Here is a 24742-nt window from a genome sequence, read left to right on the forward strand (position 1 = left end):
GCTTTTTCATATTTTCTTTGTCCTTAGTCTCTACCTTACTGCCTTCTACCTTTCTATGTCCTCTCCTTGTTTTACCTGAAATACTCTTTTTCTCCTTTAAGCATAGGCTTACATGTTATTTGGTTAGGAAGTCTTCCCTTCTTCCACCACTTGGATGATGTGTTACTTGGACTGAGTTCCTTGAACATACTTCTTGCGGTGCTCTTGCTACGTGTTGGTTTATATGTTTGTTCCTCTGTAAGACTTAAAGCTCCCCAAAGGCAGTCCTCTCAACTGTATTCACATAACTGCTACAGAGTCCTCAGTTCCTGGACAGGTAGCTAACATATAGGTATTCAGTACATCTTTGTGGATCTGAGATAAATTCAGAATTAATCTATTATACACTGATAAATATTCTATAAAACTATCCATTATTCCTTAAAGATAATGATGTCATGCTTTCCAAATTCTCTAAGTTGACCTTTTATAATGCATACCAGATGAAGAAAGAAAGTGAATGATATTATAACAGTTCAATAGTTATTTTTAAAATTCCTCTTTCTCCTTTTTCAAGAGAAGAAACATCTTTGAGAGGTAACCTATTGAGTTATTAATTTTAGACTCCTAAGATTCAGTTTTATATTGTAATATGATGAAAATAGTCCATGAGAGAAACTGCAGGATTTTGAAAAACTGAAAGCTAAACATATCATAACACTTATGCAGTCTTTAGAACTTAATACAAAACAGATGCAGAAAGAAATTGTGAAATAAAGGTAGAATTTCAAAGACATCTTGAAAATAATGGCCTCTCAAAAACCCATCTTTTTGAAAATTACTTTGAGAAATAATAGTCAGTTGAAAACACAATACTTACATATCAATAGTATTTCAAAATGAAACACTGAACCATGTTTGCTTATAAAAATCCTAAACCTTATGTGGTATTAAGGGTATAAAGACAGCCTTTTATTTATCAAGCTTTTCAGAAACTGAAAAGAATAATCTTTTGTTATATATTATTCCAACAAGGTAACAATTCTAGTATTGAGGGCCTTATTGTACTATGCATTTCATCACTCTGTAGGTTAAATTAGATCCCCTGGATACTACATCTATATAAGACATTCTTTTTAAAATAACAAAAAAATCTATGAAACATGTCAGCATTGCTTCAACAAGATAGCTAGAATTCACATGTATTTCTCTTTTATTAAGAGCTCCTGTGATTATTATTTCCAGAGAAAACAATTACTTTCAGCACAATATCAAAGATATTTAGATGTTCATATGAAGCAAAACAAAACTATTGATCACTGGCATTTCCTATATTTATAATAGAAGTTAGAAATTTTTCTTGGTTAAAAAAAGTGAAAAAATTCTGTCTAGATAGATGTTATAGTCAATTTTTTTTTTAATCTAGTCAGTCTAGTCTAAATGGCTAGTTTTTGATTCATATATTCCTACCTTCACTGATTCCTTTATCAACTTCACAGATGTTTATTTAGTCTTGAGTGTGCACAGTTACTGTGTGAGTTCAGAAAATAAACATCATCTGAACTTGCAGAAATGTAAAGGCTAGAATGAAAGAATCAAGCAACATTTACAGTAGATTTTGTTACTTGCTCTGTCAGAGGGATGTAAAAGTTATAATAGAAGAACCGGAAGCATTGGGGGTGAAAAAGAGGGAAGACTCTCAACCCCTAATGAGTCTATGACTTGAAAACTGGATTTTTGTGGCCAAAAATTCACATGAAACCAACCCTTCTGTAACTTAGTAATAACAAATGATTTAAAGTGTCTCAAATGTGGAATTTATGTTCTGTACTCTTTGCCTAATCTTCAGCAGTAAAAAAAATGGGATATACTGCATCTCATACTCATTTTGAGAGTATTTTCAAAAGACTAAAATGGGAAGTTGATAAAAAGGGGTTCAAACTATAAAATGAAACAATTGCAGCAGCTAGAGAAGTGAGCGTTAATTAATGGGAAAACACACCCACAGAACATATGAAGAAGCAAGTGTGGTAGGATATTTTAAGATGTTTTTAAACTCATTCTCAGTAAAGTTTGTGGAAAAATTTTTTCACAACAAATGTGGTGCTTTGATCTTACAGAACATATGATTTTAGTGTTTTAATAGTGATCAAGTAACTAAGATAAAAATAAGCAGAGCTGACTAGTTAAAGAGGGAAGATTGAGGAGAAAAAACACAATCTCTTCCTGTCCTTAATTTTTAAAATGCTACAGTGAAGAATTACAGCTAGTTTGTGCTCTTCATATCTTTGCTCATAAAGCCAGATTTAGATTCCATGGCAATGAAGCTTTCAGCTCAGAAAAGCTTAAATGGCAATAGGGGCTGTGCCCTCCATGTTCCTGGATTCTCAGAACCTCTGTAGTGAGGGACTTAACCCCTCTTCCTTCCTGGGGCTCAGTTTCTTCATCTATTTATAATTCATCGGTCTCACAATATTGTGGGAATCAAATGAAATAAAACACATGAGAGAGGAAGGACATTTTACATCTTAATGGTATAAAATTCTATTTATATATTTTAACTTAGGTCTTAATCAGATAATAAAGCCGTTTCAAATTTATTCTGAACTGATTAAATGTTGAAGAGTCTGGCTGGTAGGATTGCCTTTACATTATATAACAGAAGCAAATTTTTGGCAAAGGGCCATAAAATTGCTCATAATAGTAAAATTTGCAAATATTAGAAAAAAGAACTTGTATATTGTAAATATAATAAAAAACTGTATAGGAGTGAATGACTTTAGATGAATTTGTCAAAATCTTATCAGCAATGAGAATAACTGACCCACAAATTATAAAATGGGTGAAGTATATTCATCTACATTATTCACAAGATGGTATAATTTAACATTGAATTCAGAGATAAAAAAAGAAATTTAAAATTTTATCTCCCCAAATAGTTATATATATGCTCTAGGTTTGACCAACTATTTTGAGAGACAGTGTGATATTACAGTTCAGAATTAGTATGAATAATATCTCTCCTATATAACACTTGTTTAAATTTGAAAAAGCTATTTATCTTTCTGAATTTGTTTCTTTGTTTCTGTCAAACACAAAATAAAAACAAAACCAATCTCTAAATCATAGGATATTTGTAGGAAGTAAGAGAAATAACACTTGAAAAATTTAGCATGATGTCAGTTATTTAATAGGCCTTCAATGGACAAAAATTAGCATTGTTACTTTTTACTATTACTCATGCTTGCTTTGAGTGTGTTAGGTCAAACCCTGGTCAGGGTTTCAGAGAAGCAGACTCTGAGATGGAGACTCCATTGTGGAATGCCATATGGGGAACATGAAGAAAGCAGAATTGTGCAGAGAGGACGTTTAATTGTGAAGCAGTCATGATAAAGGCCTCAGCTTATTCCACAAGAGCTCTGTAGCTGAGACACCCTTCAGATTTGTCCCCCTTTGAGGAAAGAGACTTGGCCTTTTTAAGCATCCCTACGCATTCATCAGGGCTTCCCTGACAGCTCAGTTGGAAAAGAATCTGCCTGCAAGGCAGGACACAGTATTCTTGGGCTTCCCTGTGTGCTCAGCTAGTAAAGAATCCACCTGCAATGCAGGAGACCTGCGTTCCTGGGTTGGGAAGATTCCCCGAAGAAGGGAAAGGCTGCCCACTCCTGTATTCTGGAGAATTCCATGGGCTGTATGGTCCATGGGGATGCAAAGAGTCAGACACGACTGAGAGAGTTTCAGTGATGCATTCGTCAGACTTCCCAGGCGGCACTAGTGGTAAAGAATCTCCCTGACAAAGCAAGAGACTTAAGAAATGGGGGTTCCATTCCTGGGTTGGGAAGATTCCCTGGAGGAGTGCATGGCAACCTTTTCCAGTATTCTTGCCTAGAGAATTCCATGGACCATGGAGTCTAGCAGGTTACAGTCTATACAGTCACAGAAAGGAAGCAACTTAGCACACACCATGCACATGCATTCATCACCCCTACCCTTGGTTATGGGCTGGGGGTGGGGCATAATTAGGGCCAGGAAACTCTCTTTGACTGGATGGCCATTCCCAGAGAGGGACTCACATTCTGTGGCTTAAGGAAAGAGTGCCGCAGTCTTGAAAGGGGAATCTGAGCAACACTCCATAACATCTACGACAATGGCCTCTGGTATCCTCAAGTAGTTGACACAATTAGTTATCCTTCCTAAGCCAATTTATTTGAATCAGCCCATGGATCAATGCAAATAATGAATGGGAAAGGAATACAAGAAAACAGGAAGGGGAGAGAGTTATTTTTGAAAATTATCATGATTTAAATAGTGGCCTTTTAAGAAATAAAAGTAAACACTGATGATGTGTGAAATTAGAGCATTGAGAAAAGATGTGTATTAGGTTCTGAAGATAATTTAGGCAATCATTTCAGTAACTTGATTTGAACATTTGATACTTTACTAATTCATTTATTCATTCTAAACTGATTAGTACATATATAATTAATAAAGATTTTTGATGTCTCATAAAATAAATAAATTTATAATTAAAAAATATGTAAATAAAAATTTCTGTCAGATTAGGACAGGGAAGATGTTCTAGAGTCAAGATCCATTGATTATTCTTCCATGCACAATTACAGCATAACTAATAGAAATTTAGAGAAATAATGAATGAATGCAATAGAAATTCTGAACTGAAACTCAAAATATTTGGAGGGTTATTTTGCATGAAAATTTATATTATAAATTTGTTACACATGTTAGAAAGACATTTAATAAGTCTAAGGAAGTAATTCACTATTGAAAATGACTTAGAATTTGGTAAGAATTTGGTTTAATAAACACAACTGAAATAAATCAGGCTTTGGGTCAAGGTTGCAATCACAGTGGTTGAAAAACTTACTGGGGCCTACCAATGATCACATTGCCAAAGACAGAGGGACTTCATTCAGGATTAAATTTTTCTTTGATTGAGTTTAAAAAAAAAAAAAAAAAAAAAAACAAGAGGAATGCAGCATTTTATAAATCTAGACTGAGCTAATATTTGCATGAAATGGAAAAATAATTTTGGAAAGAAAGAAACTTCCAAAGGGAACAATATGGAGTCTTAATTTCAGGAGTTAGTCAGCTAAAGCATATTTAATATTTGGAGTTTACAATCTAGGAACCCTGGGTTGGAAATATCTGCTGGAGAAGGGATAGTCTACCCACTCCAGTATTCTCGGCCTTCCCTTGTGGCTCAGCTGGTAAAAAATCCGCCTGCAACACAGGAGACCTAGGTTTGATCCCCGGGTTGAGAAGGTCCCCTGGAGAAGGGAAACACTACCCACTCCAGTGTTCTGGCCTGGAGAATTCCATGGACTGTATCCATGTGGTCGCAAAGAGTCTGATACGACTGAGTGACTTTCACCTCACTACAATCTGCGAAAGCAAATTCTATTAAGAGGTAATGGAGTGTTTTTTATTTCTCACTGCCTACTTTTCCCAAGCCAATAACCTGAAACATTTCAGTTGGCTCTGATGACAATCTCTGGGAAGTATGGTGCTTTTATCCTCTCCGTGATCAGAGACTATTGATCTGATTTTTTTCAGCATGGCCAACACTAAAATTGCCTTTCTCTACAAGAAGCTTTATTTTCCCTCTCTCTCTTTCAAAAAACAAACAGAAAAAGGAAAACCTATATTTCTGCACTAAAACACACTGCAGAGAAACTGTTAACTTTTGCATTATCCATAATACTATGTAAAGCTGGTATCAAAAATGGAGGCTTTAACTGAACAAAAAGCTCTGTCTGGTCACCATAATACCATACCCAGAAGGTATGTTTTGGTAGACTACCTTTAAATGAACAAAGTGAAGCCTGCGCCTTCTTTTTTTGCTACAAGGACTACCACTACTTTGAGAAGAGAGTGGGTGGAGGCATATTCTCTAATGCAGACAAAAAGGGAGCGTGGATGTGGTACACTTTCTGGAATGATCTGAAAACTGTAGGGCTTTTGAGTGTAACCTCTCTTCTTTTTAGCCTCAAGCTTTGGTTGGTTATTACTCTGTTCTGTCCTATTAACATGACAATGTGATTTCTTTGTTAAATTAGATGAAAGACTGGGAGGAACTGCTACAAAGCAAACGTGTAGCAGTCAAAGGATCACAACAGAGTACAGCTGTGCTGTGTGCCGTTCTTAGTCATGTCTGACTCTGAAACCGCATAGACTGTAGCCCACCAGGATCCTCTGTCTATGGGGATTCTCCAGGCCAGAATACTGGAGCGGGTTGTCAGGCCCTTCTCCAGGGGATCTTCCTGACCCAGGAACCAAACCAGAGTCTCCTGCATTGCAGGCAGATTTTTTACCATCTGAGCTACCACAGTACAACAGCCTGGTGAATTATCAGGATTCAGAGCAAGACAAAGATCCAGGAGGCAAGAAACCAAGTGATGAGGGAGAACAAGCCCTTTTCCATGCAGGCAGGGGTAGGGCTAAGCGTCTAGGAGGCCATACTACTTGGAAGTTTGAATATTACTATTGAGCTGAATGAGCCAAAGAGAACGTGTGACTTTGTTGACCCTCTGCTTTTCATACATTTTCTGATTAGTTATGAATTGCCTTCAAGACTTACACCTGCTAACATGCTGAAGAAGCGGATGCAGCAGATGCTCTCTCAGTCCTAAGTGCTTTGTGCGTGAGTAAACCTTGGAAGCATATCCAGTGATTTCATTCATTTTTATATTTATCCATCAGGAAAGAGAATGGTGCCAGTCGAGCACTTACTGTTTTCTATTCTGAGACTTTTACTCCTTAGCAAATAGGTGTTAATTCCTAAGAAGATAAACTAGGAACAAAAGTAACCATAATAAGAAGACTGGCATAGGCTAGGACTTTCAGCTAATGAAAAATCCTGAGGTAACAAGGAGTTTGTATTCTGGCCCCCTTTACCTACCTAACACTCCACAAACACCAGGGATATGAAGCAGGCATATTACCTTATGATTCCTATGTGTGCCATACAGATTATCATAATCACTCCTACTTTTCAATTTTCTGACATTCAGATCATCTAGTTGGTATGGAATGGACTACTTCAGAGGAGTGAGTTCTTCATCACTAAAGGGATTGCAGTGAATACTGATGATAGTGATGAGGAATCCATATATCAACCTAGGACAAACTCAGTAATTCCCAGGATCCCTTGTAACCTTGAGATACAATATATTTTCCCACCTAAGACTGTCTTTCTCTCTCTTCTTTTCCTATCCTAATGCTAATCATCCTCTGAGGTCAAGGTCAGAAGGCACATTCTTCCCAAATAATATTTATACAATTGTTATGAGGAATTGATGAGTTACTGTGTGTATGTACACATAAGCTCAGCTGGTAAAGAATCCTCCTGCAATGCAGGAGACCCTGGTTCGATTTCTGGGTGGGGAAGATTCGTTGGAGAAGGGATAAGCTATCCACTGCAGTTTTCTTGAGCTTCCCTGATGACTCAGCTGCTAAAGAATCTGCCTGAAATGCTGGAGACCTGGGTTCAATTCCTGGGTTGGGAAGATCCCCTGGAGAAGGAAAACACTACCTACTCTAGTATTCTGGCCTAGAGAAGTCCATGAACTGTATAGTCCATGGGGTCTCAAAGAGGCTGACATGGCTGAGTGACTTTCACTTTTACACATAAAATGCATTAATGTGTGCATGTGTGCTCAGTCATGTCCTACTCTTTGCGACCCTATGGACTACAGTCCACCAGGCTCTTCTGTCCATGGAATTTTCCAGGTAAGAATACTGAAGTGGGTTGCCATTTCCTATTCCAGGGCATCTTCCTGATCCAGTGATCAAGCCTAAACGTCTCTTGGGTCTCCTGAATTGGCAGGTGGATTCTTTACCACTGTGCCTCCTGGGAAGCCTATGCGTATATAGGCTTGGTTGGTTTAACTCACTGTTTATATATATATACACATATAAATAAAGCTGAATGCTTAACATATAGTAGGTGCTAAATTAATTCCTTTCTTCACTTTTCTCCACAATGATTTAAAAAATTCACATTAATCTCCTTTATGGTCTCCAAAAATATTTGACTGTAATTTAAGAAATAGTAATTGCTTTCTTATGGCATATTTTTTTAGTTACTTTATTTTCTATGTCATTTTAACATTTAATAGAGACCAGAACAAAATCTTTCTTTTATTTTTATTTCCCACAGTTTATAGACAAGGGCTGAACATGAAAAGGTCAATGAATGTGGAAAGGCTAAACGTTGAGAATCAGCATAATGTCTTTTAAAGATCATAGTGTATTTAATATCGTTAACCCAATTTAGTATTCATGTGGCCTGGAAAAGTCTTATGCTTCTGTTTCCGCATTTAAAAAATGGGATTGAGCATCCCTAGTCTGCTTTCCTGAGTATATTGTTATAATCAGAGCATCGAGTAAATACAAAGGACCATTCAAATAGTGCACTTTGATTTGGTTGCCCATTTTGTTGCAGTGTATCACATTTGGAGAGTTCACAATGAAAAAGGTAATTCTTTGGCCAGCTTTCCTGATCACAAATATTTGGCATTTTTCTCTGTCCCCAAAAGAGCAAAATTACAGGCTTCCATGATCAGTGCAAATGATCTTTATGCATTGTAAAGATTAAAACTAGCTTACATCTTGAATGAATAATTAGGAATTTCAAGTCTCTGAAGAACAATGTGCCAGCACAGTTCTCCATTAAGATTGTGGCTTTGGAGTCAAATGACCATGTTTAGGGACTGTTGAGACACCCTGAGACTATTAAGAGAGTCTCTAAAACCTCTAACCAACATAGACAACTGTTTCAAAAACAATTGTGTCAAAGCACCATTGCAAATGCTTTATTTGATAACTGAGTGGTTATTTGAGGCAGTTGCTTATAATGGTCAGTGTCTCATTGTAACCTGTGTGTGTGTGTGTGTGTGTGTCTGTGCACGCGTGTGCACGCGAGCGCTCAGCCACGTAAGACTCTTTGTGACCCTGTGGACTATAGCCCACCAGGCTCCTCTGTCCATGGGATTTCCCAGGCAAGAATACTGGAGTAGGTTGCCATTTCCTTCTCCAGGGGATCTTCCCGACCCAGGGATCAAACCTGTGTCTCCTGTGTCTGCTACACTGGCAGGCAGATTTTTTACCACTGCACCTGGCAAGCCCCAACCTCTGCTTAACCTGCCTGGGATGAATGTAAAGTTGGCAAGCTATTCAACCCCTGCTCCACAAGGCTGTCAGAATTATCTTCCTAAAGAACAAATCTGAGTCACACGGCTCCCTGCTGTATTCCAAATACAATCCAGATTCCATCGCTCGAAATCAGTTTAACAATGAGGAGTCTGCTGTTCACCTTTAAACGCATCCAACAAATATTGCCTTATCCTCTACTCTGCATCCTCACTATACCATCAGGACTATGGTTCCTCACTGTTCTGAGAGATGCTCTGAGCTCTCTGCTTTGCCTTTGCTTCACCTGCTCACTCTGTCTGAAATGCAGTTTCTCCTCATAACCTCTTGACAAAATCTTAACAGTCCAGATCCAGTTCGAGTACCAAGTCCTCCTGCCAGCAATATGTAGAGCTCCCCAGTGATAGCCCTCTGATAGAAGATTTCTAGCTGCCTGTCCCATTAAACTGTGTTCTTTTAGAGGAGAAGGGTCATGTCTTTTAGCTTGGATCCTCCACAACACTTAGCTTGTAAAATTGAATCTAAAGTGAATCTTAAGAATAGCCTCACTAACTTGCTACCTTTGGTTAGCTCGTATCATTGCCAAAATGTGATTTGGGTGAATTGGATCAAATGTTTACAGACTAATTGATTTAGTTTGGACCCTTTCAACAAAGGCTTCAGTAATGGATTCACTCCAAAAATCAGTCAAATTGCTGGGTTTGTAAAACATGGCCAAAGTAAAGAGGCAAGAGAAATAGAAGCATTTTCATTATAGATTTCAAAGCAATAGCTATTATTCTTTTAACCTGATGTGATGATATGTTTATTTATTCACTCTCTTGAAATGCAGTTCAAATGCACTATTTTATTTACAACATAATTATACCTTGCCTGTACGTGTTATAAAAGCTACACGTAACATTTTACATAGAGCTTTGTCTGCAAACCAGTGGCTGTGTATAAAAGACATCACTGTGACTGGTTGAAAAGTAGAGGAGTTCATGAAGCTGTATTTTGGCATTACAAAATGGAAAAAAATCAACACAATTGGTATCTTTTTGTTTTTTTCAAAGATTGGTTGATTCATCTGACACTATGCAGTGTTAATGTGCTTAAAAATACACCTATCTCCCCCTTTCTCTTCTGATTCGTCTTCATTCAATCACCCACTGGTGGGTTAGCCCAGGGCAGTTAATGTAGAGACTTCTCCAGTCAAAGGCATACTCTTTTCCTGCCTAAATCCCAAATCCTGTTGGACTTCCTACTCTGCTGGGCCAACCTAGATCCTTAAGCTCTCCTTAGTGGCTCTCTTCTGACACACAAGCAAGCCACAGACCACCCCACCAGTCTTTCCTCTGAGCCCTGGCCTGCCCTCTTGTCCCAGAGTCTTCAACTGACTTCTCAAACAGAAGGTTTCCACACGTTCAGAGGCCTTCCCAAATCTCGCTTCTTTATAACTCTTTCATCCCTCCTTCTGAAACATGCTATTTCTCAGATGTATTATTTCACAAGGAGAAAGGCAGGATGGAAAAAGAATGCTTTTCTTTTTCCCTCTGACTTTTCAAAGTCACAAAATCAGATTCTCTCTCAGGTATGCCCTTAAAGCCAGCCAAGACCCAATCAGTCTTTGAGGATATTCGGAGAAGGGGAATAGACTATTTCTTTTAGACCTTGTCATTTTGAAGCTTCTAAATACTTTAAAAAGTAAAAAAAAAAAAAAAAAACTATGATTTTTTTCTAAATATACTAAAGCGATAAATCCTGGATGATCTTAAAGCTAAATATTTTTCTTTCTTCTCAATATAATAACTTGCTCTATTCTTCTGTTCTATAGTTTATTATCCCTGTCTACAAACTGAGCCTAATTTATAATGGCTTAAAGCAATATGAGTTTGCATGGAGCAGGGAGTCAATTTTGTACTTCTCAAGGGCAAGAACAACATATGTACAAAGAGAGATAGAGCAGGTGTTATTAATCGCCAACCTTATGAAAAGGATTAAAGGTATTTATTGATACAAATAAATGGATATGAAACTAATGTGGATATCTAAGAGAGAAAAACAAGAATTCACATAATTGTACCAAGACCATTTATTGATTGATATTTTAAAATAAAGAAAGCACCTGCTTCTATGAAGTGAAAATTCATTTTAGACATACCTTTATGTGTCTGATCACTCAAAATAATTGTTTACAGAAAATCCTTAGAAGGTATATTTTTTGGAGTATTTGTTGTTTTCAAATGTAACATTTTAATGTCATATTTTTCTGGTTTTATTTTATGACATTCATAGCATAAAATTTGCTCACAGTCTTGAAGAAATGATCAACTCAAGGTAAATGAAAATCACAAATTTGAGGGAAATGAGTTTAACATGATCAATAAGTTTTGTATATAACATAACCATTGCTAATTAAAATTAATTTATTTAATGAAATGTGAATAATACAGTTGGTAATTATTTCTTATTTATGCAGTCTCTCTCATTAATTAAAAATAAATCAGAATGAAAGAATAAGTTAGAAGAAAATGTTTAATTTTGTTTGCATTGAAAAATGCAATAAAGTTCATTCTTACTTTTCTCCTAATATAAATTTGTCAAATTCTAGAGTGAGAGGGGGTCTTAGAAATTCTCTGGCCCAACTGCCTTACTTTAGTTCCTTATGCAATCAATGCCCAGGCAGGTCAAGTGACTGGATTTGTGTTACATAGCTGATTAAGGATTGAGCTGGAACTTGATCCAGAAATTTCCTGACTTTGGGTCTAGGACTTTCCCCATTGTATCTCATTACCTTTAAAATAAAATTCAATCCAAACAGTTTTTTTTATGTTTGAGCTCACCAGAGCTGTGGTTTTCCAGTGCTTCATACAGTGTTTAGAGAAGGATAAACTGGTATTAATAAGCATGTGGCAGCATTTTAAATTGGATTTTCAGGCATAAATTGCATTTGGATCCACCTCTTCTGCCACTATTGAAGTGATATCCCAGCCAGAGTCTCTCTGCCACTCTAGTTCCATCATCTTTCTCCCCCTCTGTGTCACTCTTTTGTGTCTTAAACAAGCCAGTGTGGAGAAAAGATCTTTTTTCCAGTTCTCTGTTGAGTTAAGACACTGTGATGGTACTACAGGATTTGGTTAAAAAGGTGTCTTACTTCATTTAGTAGACATACAATAGAAGATATTACAGGAAAAGATTTGGCAGTTGAAAAATGAGCATGTCTGTTAACGTTTATCTAAGGTTACAGCATTCTGATTTTGGGTTGCAAGTTTAAATTCTGTAGTTTGTGAGAGATTAAAGAATCTCCAAGCATTACTATTTCTTCAAGAGCAAGCATTCTTATTTCACTTATTTATTGTATCATAATTACTAAGAATGCTTTAAATAATACTAGTCAGCTGATGTAGCTACATAATATTTGAGAAGTAAGGTATAAATATGGACAGTACTAATCAAATGAATACAAGTTGCAAAAAACCAAATTTGCATAATGAAGTATTTCCAATTTCTTACTGGGAAGTTTTAAATAAATATTACTCTCAGTTTAACATAACAGAGAATAATGAAATAAAAAGTAATTTGAACTTTTTCCTAAACATTTCATCAATAAGAAAATTTTTACATTTGATTCTAAATTTCTAAAAGTATTATTATTCAAAGAACAAAATTGTGTTAACTTACGGCCCTGATGCTTTCAAAATGTCCACCTTCCTTTTCGAAATCAATAGGCTGTCCTTTCAGTGTCCAGTAGAAAGTGACATCCAAGCTAGGATCGTGAATTGCTTTGCAATTAAGGACAATGCTTTCTCCCACTGTTAACTCTGTTCTTTTAGGAGTAAGCTCTATTCTTGTAGGTTCTATAGAAATAAAAATACATTAATTAGCATAGCACATAGTTTTCCCCTGCATTCTGTATTTTAAATAATAGAGAAAAATTAAACAGGGAATCTATGTAACATAGTTGCTCCAGATATGTATCTTTTAATAAACTATTATTAATTGAAATATCTTTTATTGTATTTAGGGTATTTTACTAGGTATTTGTAGGGTACTGATGATTTAAAAGTCACTATTCCTATTAACAAGTCAGCTTGATGAAAAAGAGGGAAGACTATACAACTAGTAACAGCATTTGGCATCCTGGAAGGCGAAGTATTAGAAAAAAGACTCTGTAGCTTCCCTGTCCACCTTTAAGGATCATCAAGTATAGAAAGGATTTTTACACTTAAAAAAAAAAAAAGCCCCACATCGAAGGAAAAATAATTCAAGCAAGTTCACTTCTTTAAGGGGTATAGGAAGAACCTCCCTTCAAATGACTATCTTAACAAAGATGAAACTATGCTACTACTGCTACGGTACCAACTTGTATTTTCTTTGTAGTTTACAAAACCTTCTTGTAAGTAGAGGAGTAGAAGAGGCACCTCTGGCTGATTATAAACTATCACCTCCAATAGCTGCTTTGACTGAGATCTAAACAAAGGCAAAATGGTGAATAGAATTTTTTTTAAGAAAAAAATGTTTATACTAACTAATGATCCACTTTAAGTTTTAAAAGATAGATATATTTTTACTGGATGTAGAGCAACTTTAAACCAATAAATGCTAATACCAACTGTACATCTAAGGGATATTTAAGCTAATGATCAAATATATGCAATATATATATATATATTATATATATATAATAAGCTAATGATCAAATGCATGCAATATGATATATAATTATGTATATATATATTTATATATATATATTTGAATAAGTAGGGGGATGATGAAGACAGGACTTTGATTTTTTCTTTTTTCCTAATTAGACTCCTGACTGTACATGACTCAAGACGCCTGGCACAAATGACTAAAAATTAGCCTAATTTTCCTATTCCAGCTCTATTGTTTGCAATAGCATAGTCTGATGAAGCACCATTGTTAACCGTTGATAAGTTCCTTCTAAGGAGTCTCTGAGAGGAAAGAGCGACACCAGGAAAGGAATGTCACTGTAAATACTAACATTATGGAACTCAGATATTCTGTGTGGCATTCTAAATTCTGGCTTCATCAGAGAGGACAGATAATCACAGCATACTGCAGTTTAAACTTTGTGACAACTGGAATGTTCTGAGTAACTAAACATTCCACTTAACTCATAATTAACAGAAAGCATTTTTGCTATTATTAAATGAAAAAGTCTGTGAATTCTGCCTTGCCTCACTATGGAAAAGATTATTTAACACACACTAAGAATGAGACTCAAACTCGAAGACTGAATTGTGTTCCAGTAATGTATGCTGTATAAATGGAGGCATTTTAAAAATTATGTTCTTTTCTTCCGTGGATGTTTGCCTCTTTTCTAAAATATCAGAATGTTGGCTATTTTAATTGTATTTCTACTTCTAAAAAAGAGAAAAAGTAAAATTTTATATTTTTGTGGCCAAAGTATGATTCACTGTATACTATATGCACAAATGGGAAAAAGCAAGGGATGTACTTTGTTGTGAAAAGCATTCCTTTGCCAAATGAAGACAGTGTTTAAGACAGGAGATTTTCTTATAATTTGACAAGTAGTCTCAAAAGAGGGTTCTAGATTTGAAATCTAGTTCACTTTAGAACTAGAAAACTAACAGAAACATTTAAGCAGTAACATTTATAATACTGAAAAATGACAGTGTATAAAAAAGTTCCACTGATGTCGACATCAAAGAGTAGCTCTGGTGTTGCTTCATCTGATGCATACTCCAACAGCACATGTTCATATCCTCTTTCTGCTTCTCTTTTTTGCCCCAAATTCCCAGTTGAAGTGGTAACACAGCAACATTACTGACTGATGCTAAAATTAATCTTGGTTGAGGAAAATATTTTTATTCTGCTGGCATACTTGAAATTTTTGAGATACCAACTAAAACTTCAGAAAGCTCTCTTTACCCTCCCACATATTTTGTTCAAAGCAAAATACTTAAATTTCTACCAATAATATGTTCCTTTCTTCACAGTCCCCTAAATAACGGAAAGGGACAATTTGACTGTGTTTGTCCTTAATTTGCAATTAGATTTCATCAACAGAAGCATGTGCACATATACAAGCAAACACACATACATGCATGTTGCATTTATTCTCTTTCAGATAAGGCCATGAAACTATGCTTATAGAAAATTCATCACATTTTCTTACCTTTTACAGATACTGTAGCTGTGATTTCAGCAGAGCCAAAGACATTTTCCCCTCGGCAAATGTACTTTCCCTCATCTGATTTAGAAGCATTTAGGATCCGGAGACTCCCGTCTGGAAGAATAGCTATTCTGAAAATCATTAAAAAGGGTTTTTTTTTTTTTCCTGCTTTACTTCAAATCATCTAAGTGGTAAGAAACTCTGATGAAGTCTGAAACCACTTCCAAGGTAATAATAAATAAGATAAAGATCATTGTGAAAACATGCAGGGAGAGTAGAAATATTTTGCCCTTCAAAAAATTATATAGTAAACCCACATAATACCTTCTTATAGTTAAAAGCGTTAGGGAGTTACAGGTTTTCTTTGGACACATTTATGACATTCATTTTAAAACTTGTGGAAAAAAAGGTGACCCTGAATTTTGTTATTAAAACTTATACTATAATAACACCCAGTGATATTTTAATATTAAGCTTGAGGTATTTCACCTCAAACCAAGAATGACCTCAAAAATCAAATATCAGAAGAAATAGCATAAAACATAGAGGAGGACAAGCACAGAACGTAAAATTAATTGTATACAGCCTCGAGATGATTTATGGTGGTTTCTTTGCGGTGCAACCTGTGTAGCAAGGGCGTGACAATGAAACCTGAATCCTGGAACCTGGACTGCTCACACTGCACTTTTCAAACAGAAAAATGTGATATCTGAGTTTGCCTTTGGGCTCTTTTGAGACCTTTATTATAAGTGGACCTTGAGTCTTATATGAAGGTGAGAAATTAGAGTATTATTAAAAATTTTAGAAGTTTAGTGAAAATGAGATTGGCATTCTGGATTACCATATTCTCCTGTGTATTCATCATTCCAGAAATATACAGATTTCAAACTTAATTAGAATTTCTGTCCTTTTCTCCCTCGTATGCTCCTGAAATATAATCTTGTTATTTCACCAGTGCATCAGCCTACTGAAGCAACCTTAGGCATAGCAGGGATGGCTATCGTGATTTATTTGATATGCCACTAGAATTTAGACTGCCTTCTTTTAGGAAAGAAGTCTGTACTACTTTTGGTAGAAAACCAAAGCTCTCACCAAACTTAAAATTCTAAAATTGGATTTTCCTGGTTCTGAAAAGAATAGTTTATTCCATGGCATCATGAAAACATTAAACTATTTAAGGTATAAGAATAATGGCTAATTCTGTTTAGTCAACATCCTATATGTTGTTTTTAAATTAGTATTCAATTTTGCCAATCAATCCAGAACTGAGGGCTAAGGACAGTATTGAAATTTTAACAATTGGATTAAATTCTAGGCTGCTGAATATTGATTATTAATTTTCCTGACATTGTCATCCATAAAGAAACCAGTTTAAAAACATTATACTGCTTTCAATATGGATCAAATTTGATTTACAGTGTGTTGACAAGGGAGACAAATTTAGAAGCAAGCCAAACTAGGAATAGAAGATTTGACTGTAATTTATGTCTAGAAGGGATATTAATGAGACATTTGGTAAGAACACTGGTCTCTAAAGATATACCATCTATTTAGGATGGTCAATGAAAAATTCTGTTTATTATTTAGGACTGTTTCTATAAAGATAGAATATAATGTATTTATTCCATTTTAGTAACAGAAATATGCACGTTACAAAAAGATGTAGTTGAAAGCAAAAATTATATTTTTTATAAACAAACCAGTCTTCTCTTGTACTAATGACACACTTTATTTAAATACAGCTAAATTACTACAGTTTGCAAGATTGTTAATATCTTAAATATGTCTGGATTTTACTTACTGATGTAAATTCTAATCTAGCAGGGGAGAAGTTTGGCTTAAAAAATCACCACCTTTAAAGAAATAAATGTATCTTAGATACTGGCAGTATTTCAACTCTTGATTTAAGATAAGTCCTTTCTCACTGACAGAAAGCAATATATTACAAAGATAGTTTATGAACACTCCTGTACTTTAGGCCACTGATCCATTTGGAGGATGAAGAATTTTAAATATCATGATGTTTTTAATCTGTCAATTGGCAGTGTCATTTAACCAAAAGCCTGTCTACTGGTTGAAGTTGCAAATCCTTATCAGATAAACTTTTTTTTTTTTTAGAAAAGAAAAAAAAATAGAAAAGACAATGTATGCAATTAACCTTATAATGTCTGGCTATTGAGGTCAGGGGCGGCGGCTGAGAGGAGATACCCCACGCCACAAGCCTGAGGCCAGGGGTGGCAGGCAGGAGGAACTACCCCACGCCCCTAAGCCCGAGGCCAGGGGCAGCAGGCAGGAGGAGCTACCCTACGCCCCCACGCCCGAGGCCAGGGGTGGTGGCTGGGAGCACCAACCCCATGTCCAAGGAGCCATGGCTGTGCGGGCGCAGGAGGGCCTAGAGGAGCTATCCCATGTTGAAAGTCAGGAAGGGCAGCAGTGAGGAGATACCCCTCGTCCAAGGTAAGGAGCAATGGCTGCGCTTTGCTGGAGCAGCCGTGAAGAGATACCCCACGCCCAAGGTAAGAGAAACCCAAGTAAGACGGTAGGTGTTGCGAGAGGGCATCAGAGGGCAAACACACTGAAACCATACTCACAGAAAACTAGTCAATCTAATCACACTAGGACCACAGCCTTGTCTAACTCAATGAAACTAAGCCATGCCCGTGTGGCAACCCAAGATGGGTGGGTCATGGTAGAGAGATCTGACAGAATGTGGTCCACTGGAGAAGGGAATGGCAAACCACTTCAGCATTCTTGCCTTGAGAACCCCATGAACACAATGAAAAGGCAAAATGATAGGATACTGAAAGAGGAACTCCCCAGGTCAGTAGGTGCCCAATATGCTACTGGAGATCAGTGGAGAAATAACTCCAGAAAGAATGAAGGCATGGAGCCAAAGCAAAAAGAATACCCAGCTGTGGATGTGACTGGTGAAAGAAGCAAGGTCCGATGCTGTAAAGAGCAATATTGAATAGGAACCTGGAATGTCAGGTCCATGAATCAAGGCAAATTGGAAGTGGTCAAACAAGAGATGGCAAGAGTGAATGCCCACATTCTAGGAATCAGTGAACTGAAATGGACTGGAATGGGTGAATTTAACTCAGACGACCATTTTATCTCCTACTGTGGGCAGGAATCCCTCAGAAGAAATGGGGTGGCCATCATGGTCAACAATAGAGTCCAAAATGCAGTACTTGGATGCAATCTCAAAATGACAGAATGATCTCTGTTCATTTCCAAGGCAAACCATTCAATATCACATTAATCCAAGTTTATGCCCCAGCCAGTAACGCTGAAGAAGCTGAAGTTGAACGGTTCTATGAAGACCTACAAGACCTTTTGGAACTAACACCCCAAAAATATGTCCTTTTCATTAAAGGAGACTGGAATGCAAAAGTAGGAAGTCAAAAAAAAACCTGGAGTAACAGGCAAATTTGGCCTTGGAATAGGGAATGAAGCAGGGCAAAGACTAAGAGAGTTTTGCCAAGAAAATGCACTGGTCATAACAAACACCCTCTTCCAACAACACAAAAGAAGACTATATATACATGGACATCACCAAATGGTCAACACCGAAATCAGATTGATTATATTCTTTGCAGCCAAAGATGGAGAAGCTCTATACAGTCAGCAAAAATAAGACCAGGAGCTGACTGTGGCTCAGACCATGAACTCCTTATTGCCAAATTCAGACTTAAATTGAAGAAAGTAGGGAAAACCACTAGACCATTCAGGTATGACCTACATCAAATCCCTTATGATTATACAGTGGAAGTGAGAAATAGATTTAAGGACCTAGATCTGATAGATAGAGTGCCTGATGAACTATGGAATGAGGTTTGTGACATTGTACAGGAGACAGGGATCAAGACCATCCCCATGGAAAAGAAATGCAAAAAAGCAAAATGGCTGTCTGGGGAGGCCTTACAAATAGCTGTGAAAAGAAGAGAAGTGAAAAGCAAAGGAGGAAAGGAAAGATATAACCATCTGAATGCGGAGTTCCGAAGAATAGCAAGAAGAGATAAGAAAGCCTTCTTCAGCGATCAATGCAAAGAAATAGAGGAAAACAACAGAATGGGAAAGACTAGGGATCTCTTCAAGAAAATCAGAGATACCAAAGGACCATTTCATGCAAAGATGGGCTCGATAAAGGACAGAAATGGTATGGACCTAACAGAAGCAGAAGATATTAAGAAGAGATGGCAAGAATACACAGAAGAACTGTACAAAAAAGATCTTCATGACCCAGATAACCACGATGGTGTGATCACTGACCTAGAGCCAGACATCCTGGAATGTGAAGTCAAGTGTGCCTTAGAAAGCATCACTATGAACAAAGCTAGTGGAGGTGATGGAATTCCAGTTGAGCTATTCCAAATCCTGAAAGATGATTCTGTGAAAGTGCTGCACTCAATATGCCAGCAAATTTGGAAAACTCAGCAGTGGCTACAGGACTGGAAAAGGTCAGTTTTCATTCCAATCCCAAAGAAAGGAAATGCCAAAGAATGCTCAAACTACTGCACAATTGCAGTCATCTCACACGCTAGTAAAGTAATGCTCAAAATTCTCCAATCCAGGCTTCAGCAGTATGTGAACCGTGAACTACCTTATGTTCAAGCTGGTTTTAGAAAAGGCGGAGGAACCAGAGGTCAAATTGCCAACATCCACTGGATCATGGAAAAAGCAAGGGAGTTCCAGAAAAGCATCTATTTCTGCTTTATTGACTATGCCAAAGCCTTTGACTGTGTGGATTATAAGAAACTGTTGAAAATTCTTCAAGGGATGGGAATACCAGACCACCTGACCTGCCTCTTGAGAAACCTGTATGCAGGTCAGGAAGCAACAGTTAGAACTGGACATGGAACAACAGCCTGGTTCCAAATAGGAAAAGGAGTACGTCAAGGCTGTATATTGCCACTCTGCTTATTTAACATATATGTAGAGTACATCATGAGAAATGCTGGGCTGGAAGAAGCACACTGGAATCAAGATGGCCGGGAGAAATATCAATAATCTCAGATATGCAAATGACACCACCCTTATGGCAGAAAGTGAAGAAGAACTAAAGAGCCTCTTGATGAAAGTGAAAGAGAAGAGTGAAAAAGTTGGTTTGAAGTTCAACATTCAGAAAACTAAAAGATTGTGGTATCCAGTCCCATCACTTCATTGCAAATAGATGGGGAAACAGTGAAAACAGTGTCTGACTTTACTTTTTTGGGCTCCAAAATCACTGCAGATGGTTATTGCAGCCATGAAATTAAAAAATACTTACTCCTTGGAAGGAAAATTGTGACCAACCTAGATAGAATATTCAAAGCAGAGATATTACTTTGTTCACAAAGGTCCATCTAGTCAAGGCTATGGTTTTTTTAGTAGTCATGTATGGATGAGAGAGTTGGACTATAAAGAGACCTGAGTGCAGGAGAGTTGATGCTTTTGAACTGTGGTGTTGGAGAAGACTCTTGAGAGTCCCTTGGCTGCAAGGAGATCCAGCCAGTCAATCCTAAAGCAGATCAGTCCTGGGTGTTCATTGGAAGGACTGATGTTGAACCTGAAACTCCAATATTTTGGCCACCTGATGTGAAGAGTTGACTCATTGGAAAAGACCCTGATGCTGAGAAAGTTTGAAGGCAGGAGGAGAAGGGGACAACAGAGGATGAGATGGTTGGATGGCATCACCAACTCAATGGACATGGGTTTGGGTGGACTCCTGCAGTTGGTGATGGACAGGGAGGCCTGGCGTGCTCAAGTTCATGGGGTTTCAAAGAGTCAGCATGACTGAGTGACTGAACTGAACTGAACTGAAGTCACCTCAGTCATGTCTGACTCTTTTCAATCCTATGGACCATAGCCCACCAGGCTCCTCTGTCCATGGGATTCTCCAGACAAGAATACTGGAGTGGGTTGGTATGCCCTTCTCCAGGAGATCTTCCCAACCCAGGCATCAAACCCTCGTCTCTTATGTCTCCTGCATTAGCAGGTGGCTTCTTTACCACTAGTGCTACCCTATGTGTGATCTTAAAACTACTCAATCTCTGTTCTTATATGTATTACTGTCATAATTACATCTAATTAGTTCTTTAAAAGTATTAACCTCATATTATATGTAAATTGTTGTGTTTTTGTGCTGTGTGTAGACAGTAATTGAACATTTACTCAAAAATTTAAGTCAAATATATGACAAATTTTGAAAGAGAAAACATGGTGCCGGGGAGAATTTCTACTACTAAAGCCTTAATTACTTTGGGTGTTTGATGACTCTTTTCTGTGGGAAGCATGACACTGAAACCTGAGGAGTGAGAGAGAGTTAACTAGGTGAAGATTGGGAAAGCACAGGGAATGATGCTGCAAGGCCTCCAGATAGGAAAGCCCACAAGACCTCAAAGAGCCAAACGACCAGCTATGATGGCAGATATAAAGGGGGAGCTGAGGCTGGCTCAGTGGTAAAGAATCTGCCTGCCAAGTAGGAGATGCAGGTTCCATTCCCTGGATCTGAAAGATCCCCTGGAGAGGAAAATGGCAACTCATTCCCATAGTCTTGCCTGGGAAATCCCATGGAAGAAGGAGCCTGGTGGGTTGTAGTCCATGGGGTCACAAAAGTGTCTAAGTGACTTAGCGACTAAACAACAATAGGAATATAGTAAGTTCACATGTTAAAAGTATATAACTGAAAAGTTCTTACATACAGATGCAGTCATGAAACTATTAATATGATTGAAATAATCAACATATGTCACCTGTACTTTCTCCACTCAGCGCTTTCTCATCCCATGCCTATCATGGGTCAACTACAGATCTACTTTTTATCACTAGAGTAGGTTTGCACTTTGCCAAAGTTTTATGTAAATAGAATCTTATCAACATGTACTTCTTTTTGTTTAGTTTATTTCACTCAGCATAATTAAGATTAAATTGAGTGTCATCCCTGTGGCAACTACTAAGAATCCATTCCTTTTCATGGATGAGTAGTATTCCATTGTGTACAGATGGCACAACTTTCCTATCTTTCACCTTTTGGTGGATGCTTATGTTATTTTCACCTTGTGACTATTACAAATAAAGCTACTATGAATATTTGTATGTATTTTATTAATATTTATTTCTCTTGGATAAATACTTAGAAGTGGATGACTAGATCATCTGGTTTATGTTCCTGTTTATATGTGGAATTTAAGAAAAAAATACAAATGAACTTATCTACAGAACAGAAATTGAGTTACAGATGTAGAAAACAGCCTTATAGTTACCAGTGGGTAAGAGGGGGGAGGGATAAATTGAAAGATCGTGACTAGCTATGGGGTATGAACCTAATTACATATTTATTTAGCACTGTGAAAGTGTGAGTGGCTCAGTTGTGTTTGACTCTTTTTGACCCCAAGGACTATAGCCTGCCAGATCACCTCTGTCCATGGAATTCTCCAGGCAAGAATACTGGAATGAGTAGCCATTCCTTTTCCAGGGTATCTTCCCAACTTAGGGATTGAACTGGAGTCTCTCACATTGCAGGCAGATTTTTTAATGTCTGAGCCACCAGGGAAGCCCTTTTACTTTTACTAGTATATGGTTATCCAATTGTTCCATGCCATCATTTGGAAAAGACTTATCTTTCCTCCGTAGTCTTTTCATCATTGTCAAAAATCAATTGGCCATGTAAGTATAGGTCAACAAATGCTTAACTCTCCCTGCTGGTCCATTGATCTACTAGTGTCTTGATTAGTGGAGCAATGTGATCTGTCTTAAGGTCACATGAGATAGTTCCTTCCACTTGCTCTTCTTTTTCAGAACTGTTTTGGATATTCTATATTCTTAGCATTTCCATATAAATTTTGTAATTACCTTGTCAGTTTAAAAAAAAATCTACTGAGATTTTGATTAGAATTTCAGTGAATATACAGCTTAATTTGAGACAAATTAATGTTAACAATATTGCTTTAGAAACCATGAACATGACATACTTCCTTTTATTTAGTTCTTTAAAAAAATCTCTCTAAGTAATATTTTTTAGTTATCAGTCTACTGGTCTTAAATATCTGTTGTCAGATTTATCCTTATAGTTTTTGTTGCTATAGAAAGAACTACTTTTAATTTAATTAGCTATTGCAATTTCTTATTTAATTACTATTTTAAATAATAATTACATGAGAAATATGTAGTATTAAGAAGCTGTACAGTAATATCCCTTGTATGCTTTTTTCTCAGTAACTCTTTATGGTAATATGTTGCCATAAAGTGTAATATAGCCAAAGGTATAGTATAATATTACAATCAGGATATTGATATTAATATAATCAATTGATCACATTTATATATTCCTAGTTTTAACTTATTCATTTGTGCATGCTTTAATTTCTATACAATGTTTTCATTTTGTGTTTGTGTATCCATCACCACAGTCAAGACACTGAACAATTCTAACACCATAAAAACTCTTCATTTTTCCTTTTACAGCCTGAGACCTTCATTCCACACCACCACCATCATCCCTAACCCCTGGGTCCTAATTGCAGCCAACCACAAATTTGTCTCATTACTTTTTTTCATTTCAAAAATTATACACAAGTGAAATCTTATAATATGTAACTTTGGCGGGGCAGATTTTTTTTTTTACTCAATTAGCTTAATTGCTTGGAGAATCATCCAAGTTGTTGTACGTATTAGCAGTTTATTTTTCCTGCTGACTAATATTCTATGGTCATCTGAGTTAAATTCACCCATTCCAGTCCATTTTAGTTCGCTGATTCCTAGAATGTCATCGTTAACTCTTGCCATCTCCTGTTTGATCACTTCTTCTTCTTCTTTTTTTAAGATTCTTTTTTTTTAATTTTATTTTTTAATTTTACAATATTGTATTGGTTTTGCCATATATCAACATGAATCCACCACAGGGATACATGTGTTCCCGATCCTGAACCCTCCTCCCTCCCTGTACCGTATACAGAGTGAAGTAAGCCAGAAAGAAAAACACCAATACAGTATCAGATCAGATCAGTCGCTCAGTCGTGTCCGACTCTTTGCGACCCCATGAATCACAGCACACCAGGCCTCCCTGTCCATCACCAACTCCCGGAGTTCACTCAGACTCATGTCCATTGAGTCAGTGATGCCATCAAGCCATCTCATCCTCAGTCGTCCCCTTCTCCTCTTGCCCCCAATCCTTCCCAGCATCAGAGTCTTGTCCAATGAGTCACCTCTTCACATGAGGTGGCCAAAGTACTGGAGTTTTAGCTTTAGCTTCATTCCTTCGAAAGAAATCCCAGGGCTGATCTCCTTCAGAATGGACTGGTTGGATCTCCTTGCAGTCCAAGGAACTCTCAAGAGTCTTCTCCAACACCACAGTTCAAAAGCATCAATTCCTCAGTGCTCAACCTTCTTCACAGTCCAATTTTCACAACCATACATGACCAAAGGAAAAACCATAGCTTTGACTAGACGGAACTTTGTTGGCAAAGTAAT

General features: G+C 37.0%; 1 protein-coding gene across 1 annotated transcript in view; it reads right to left on the reverse strand.

Annotated features, from left to right (window-relative positions):
- The window catches only part of CNTN5 (contactin 5), a 1678169-nt gene that overhangs the window by 164587 nt on the left and 1488840 nt on the right, over positions 1–24742 (reverse strand). Inside the window, exons 15-16 of the mRNA XM_086338280.1 lie at positions 15296–15423; positions 12814–12989 (exon numbers count right to left, since the gene is read on the reverse strand). Coding sequence (XP_086194406.1) covers positions 12814–12989; positions 15296–15423 — 304 coding nt within the window. The remainder of the gene's footprint in view (positions 1–12813; positions 12990–15295; positions 15424–24742) is intronic.

This window comes from Bos grunniens, chromosome 15 (genome assembly GCF_055505025.1).
Source record: "Bos grunniens cultivar Pamir isolate PY7600 chromosome 15, Bosgru_T2T1.0, whole genome shotgun sequence".
NCBI classification, from domain to species: Eukaryota; Metazoa; Chordata; class Mammalia; order Artiodactyla; family Bovidae; genus Bos; species Bos grunniens.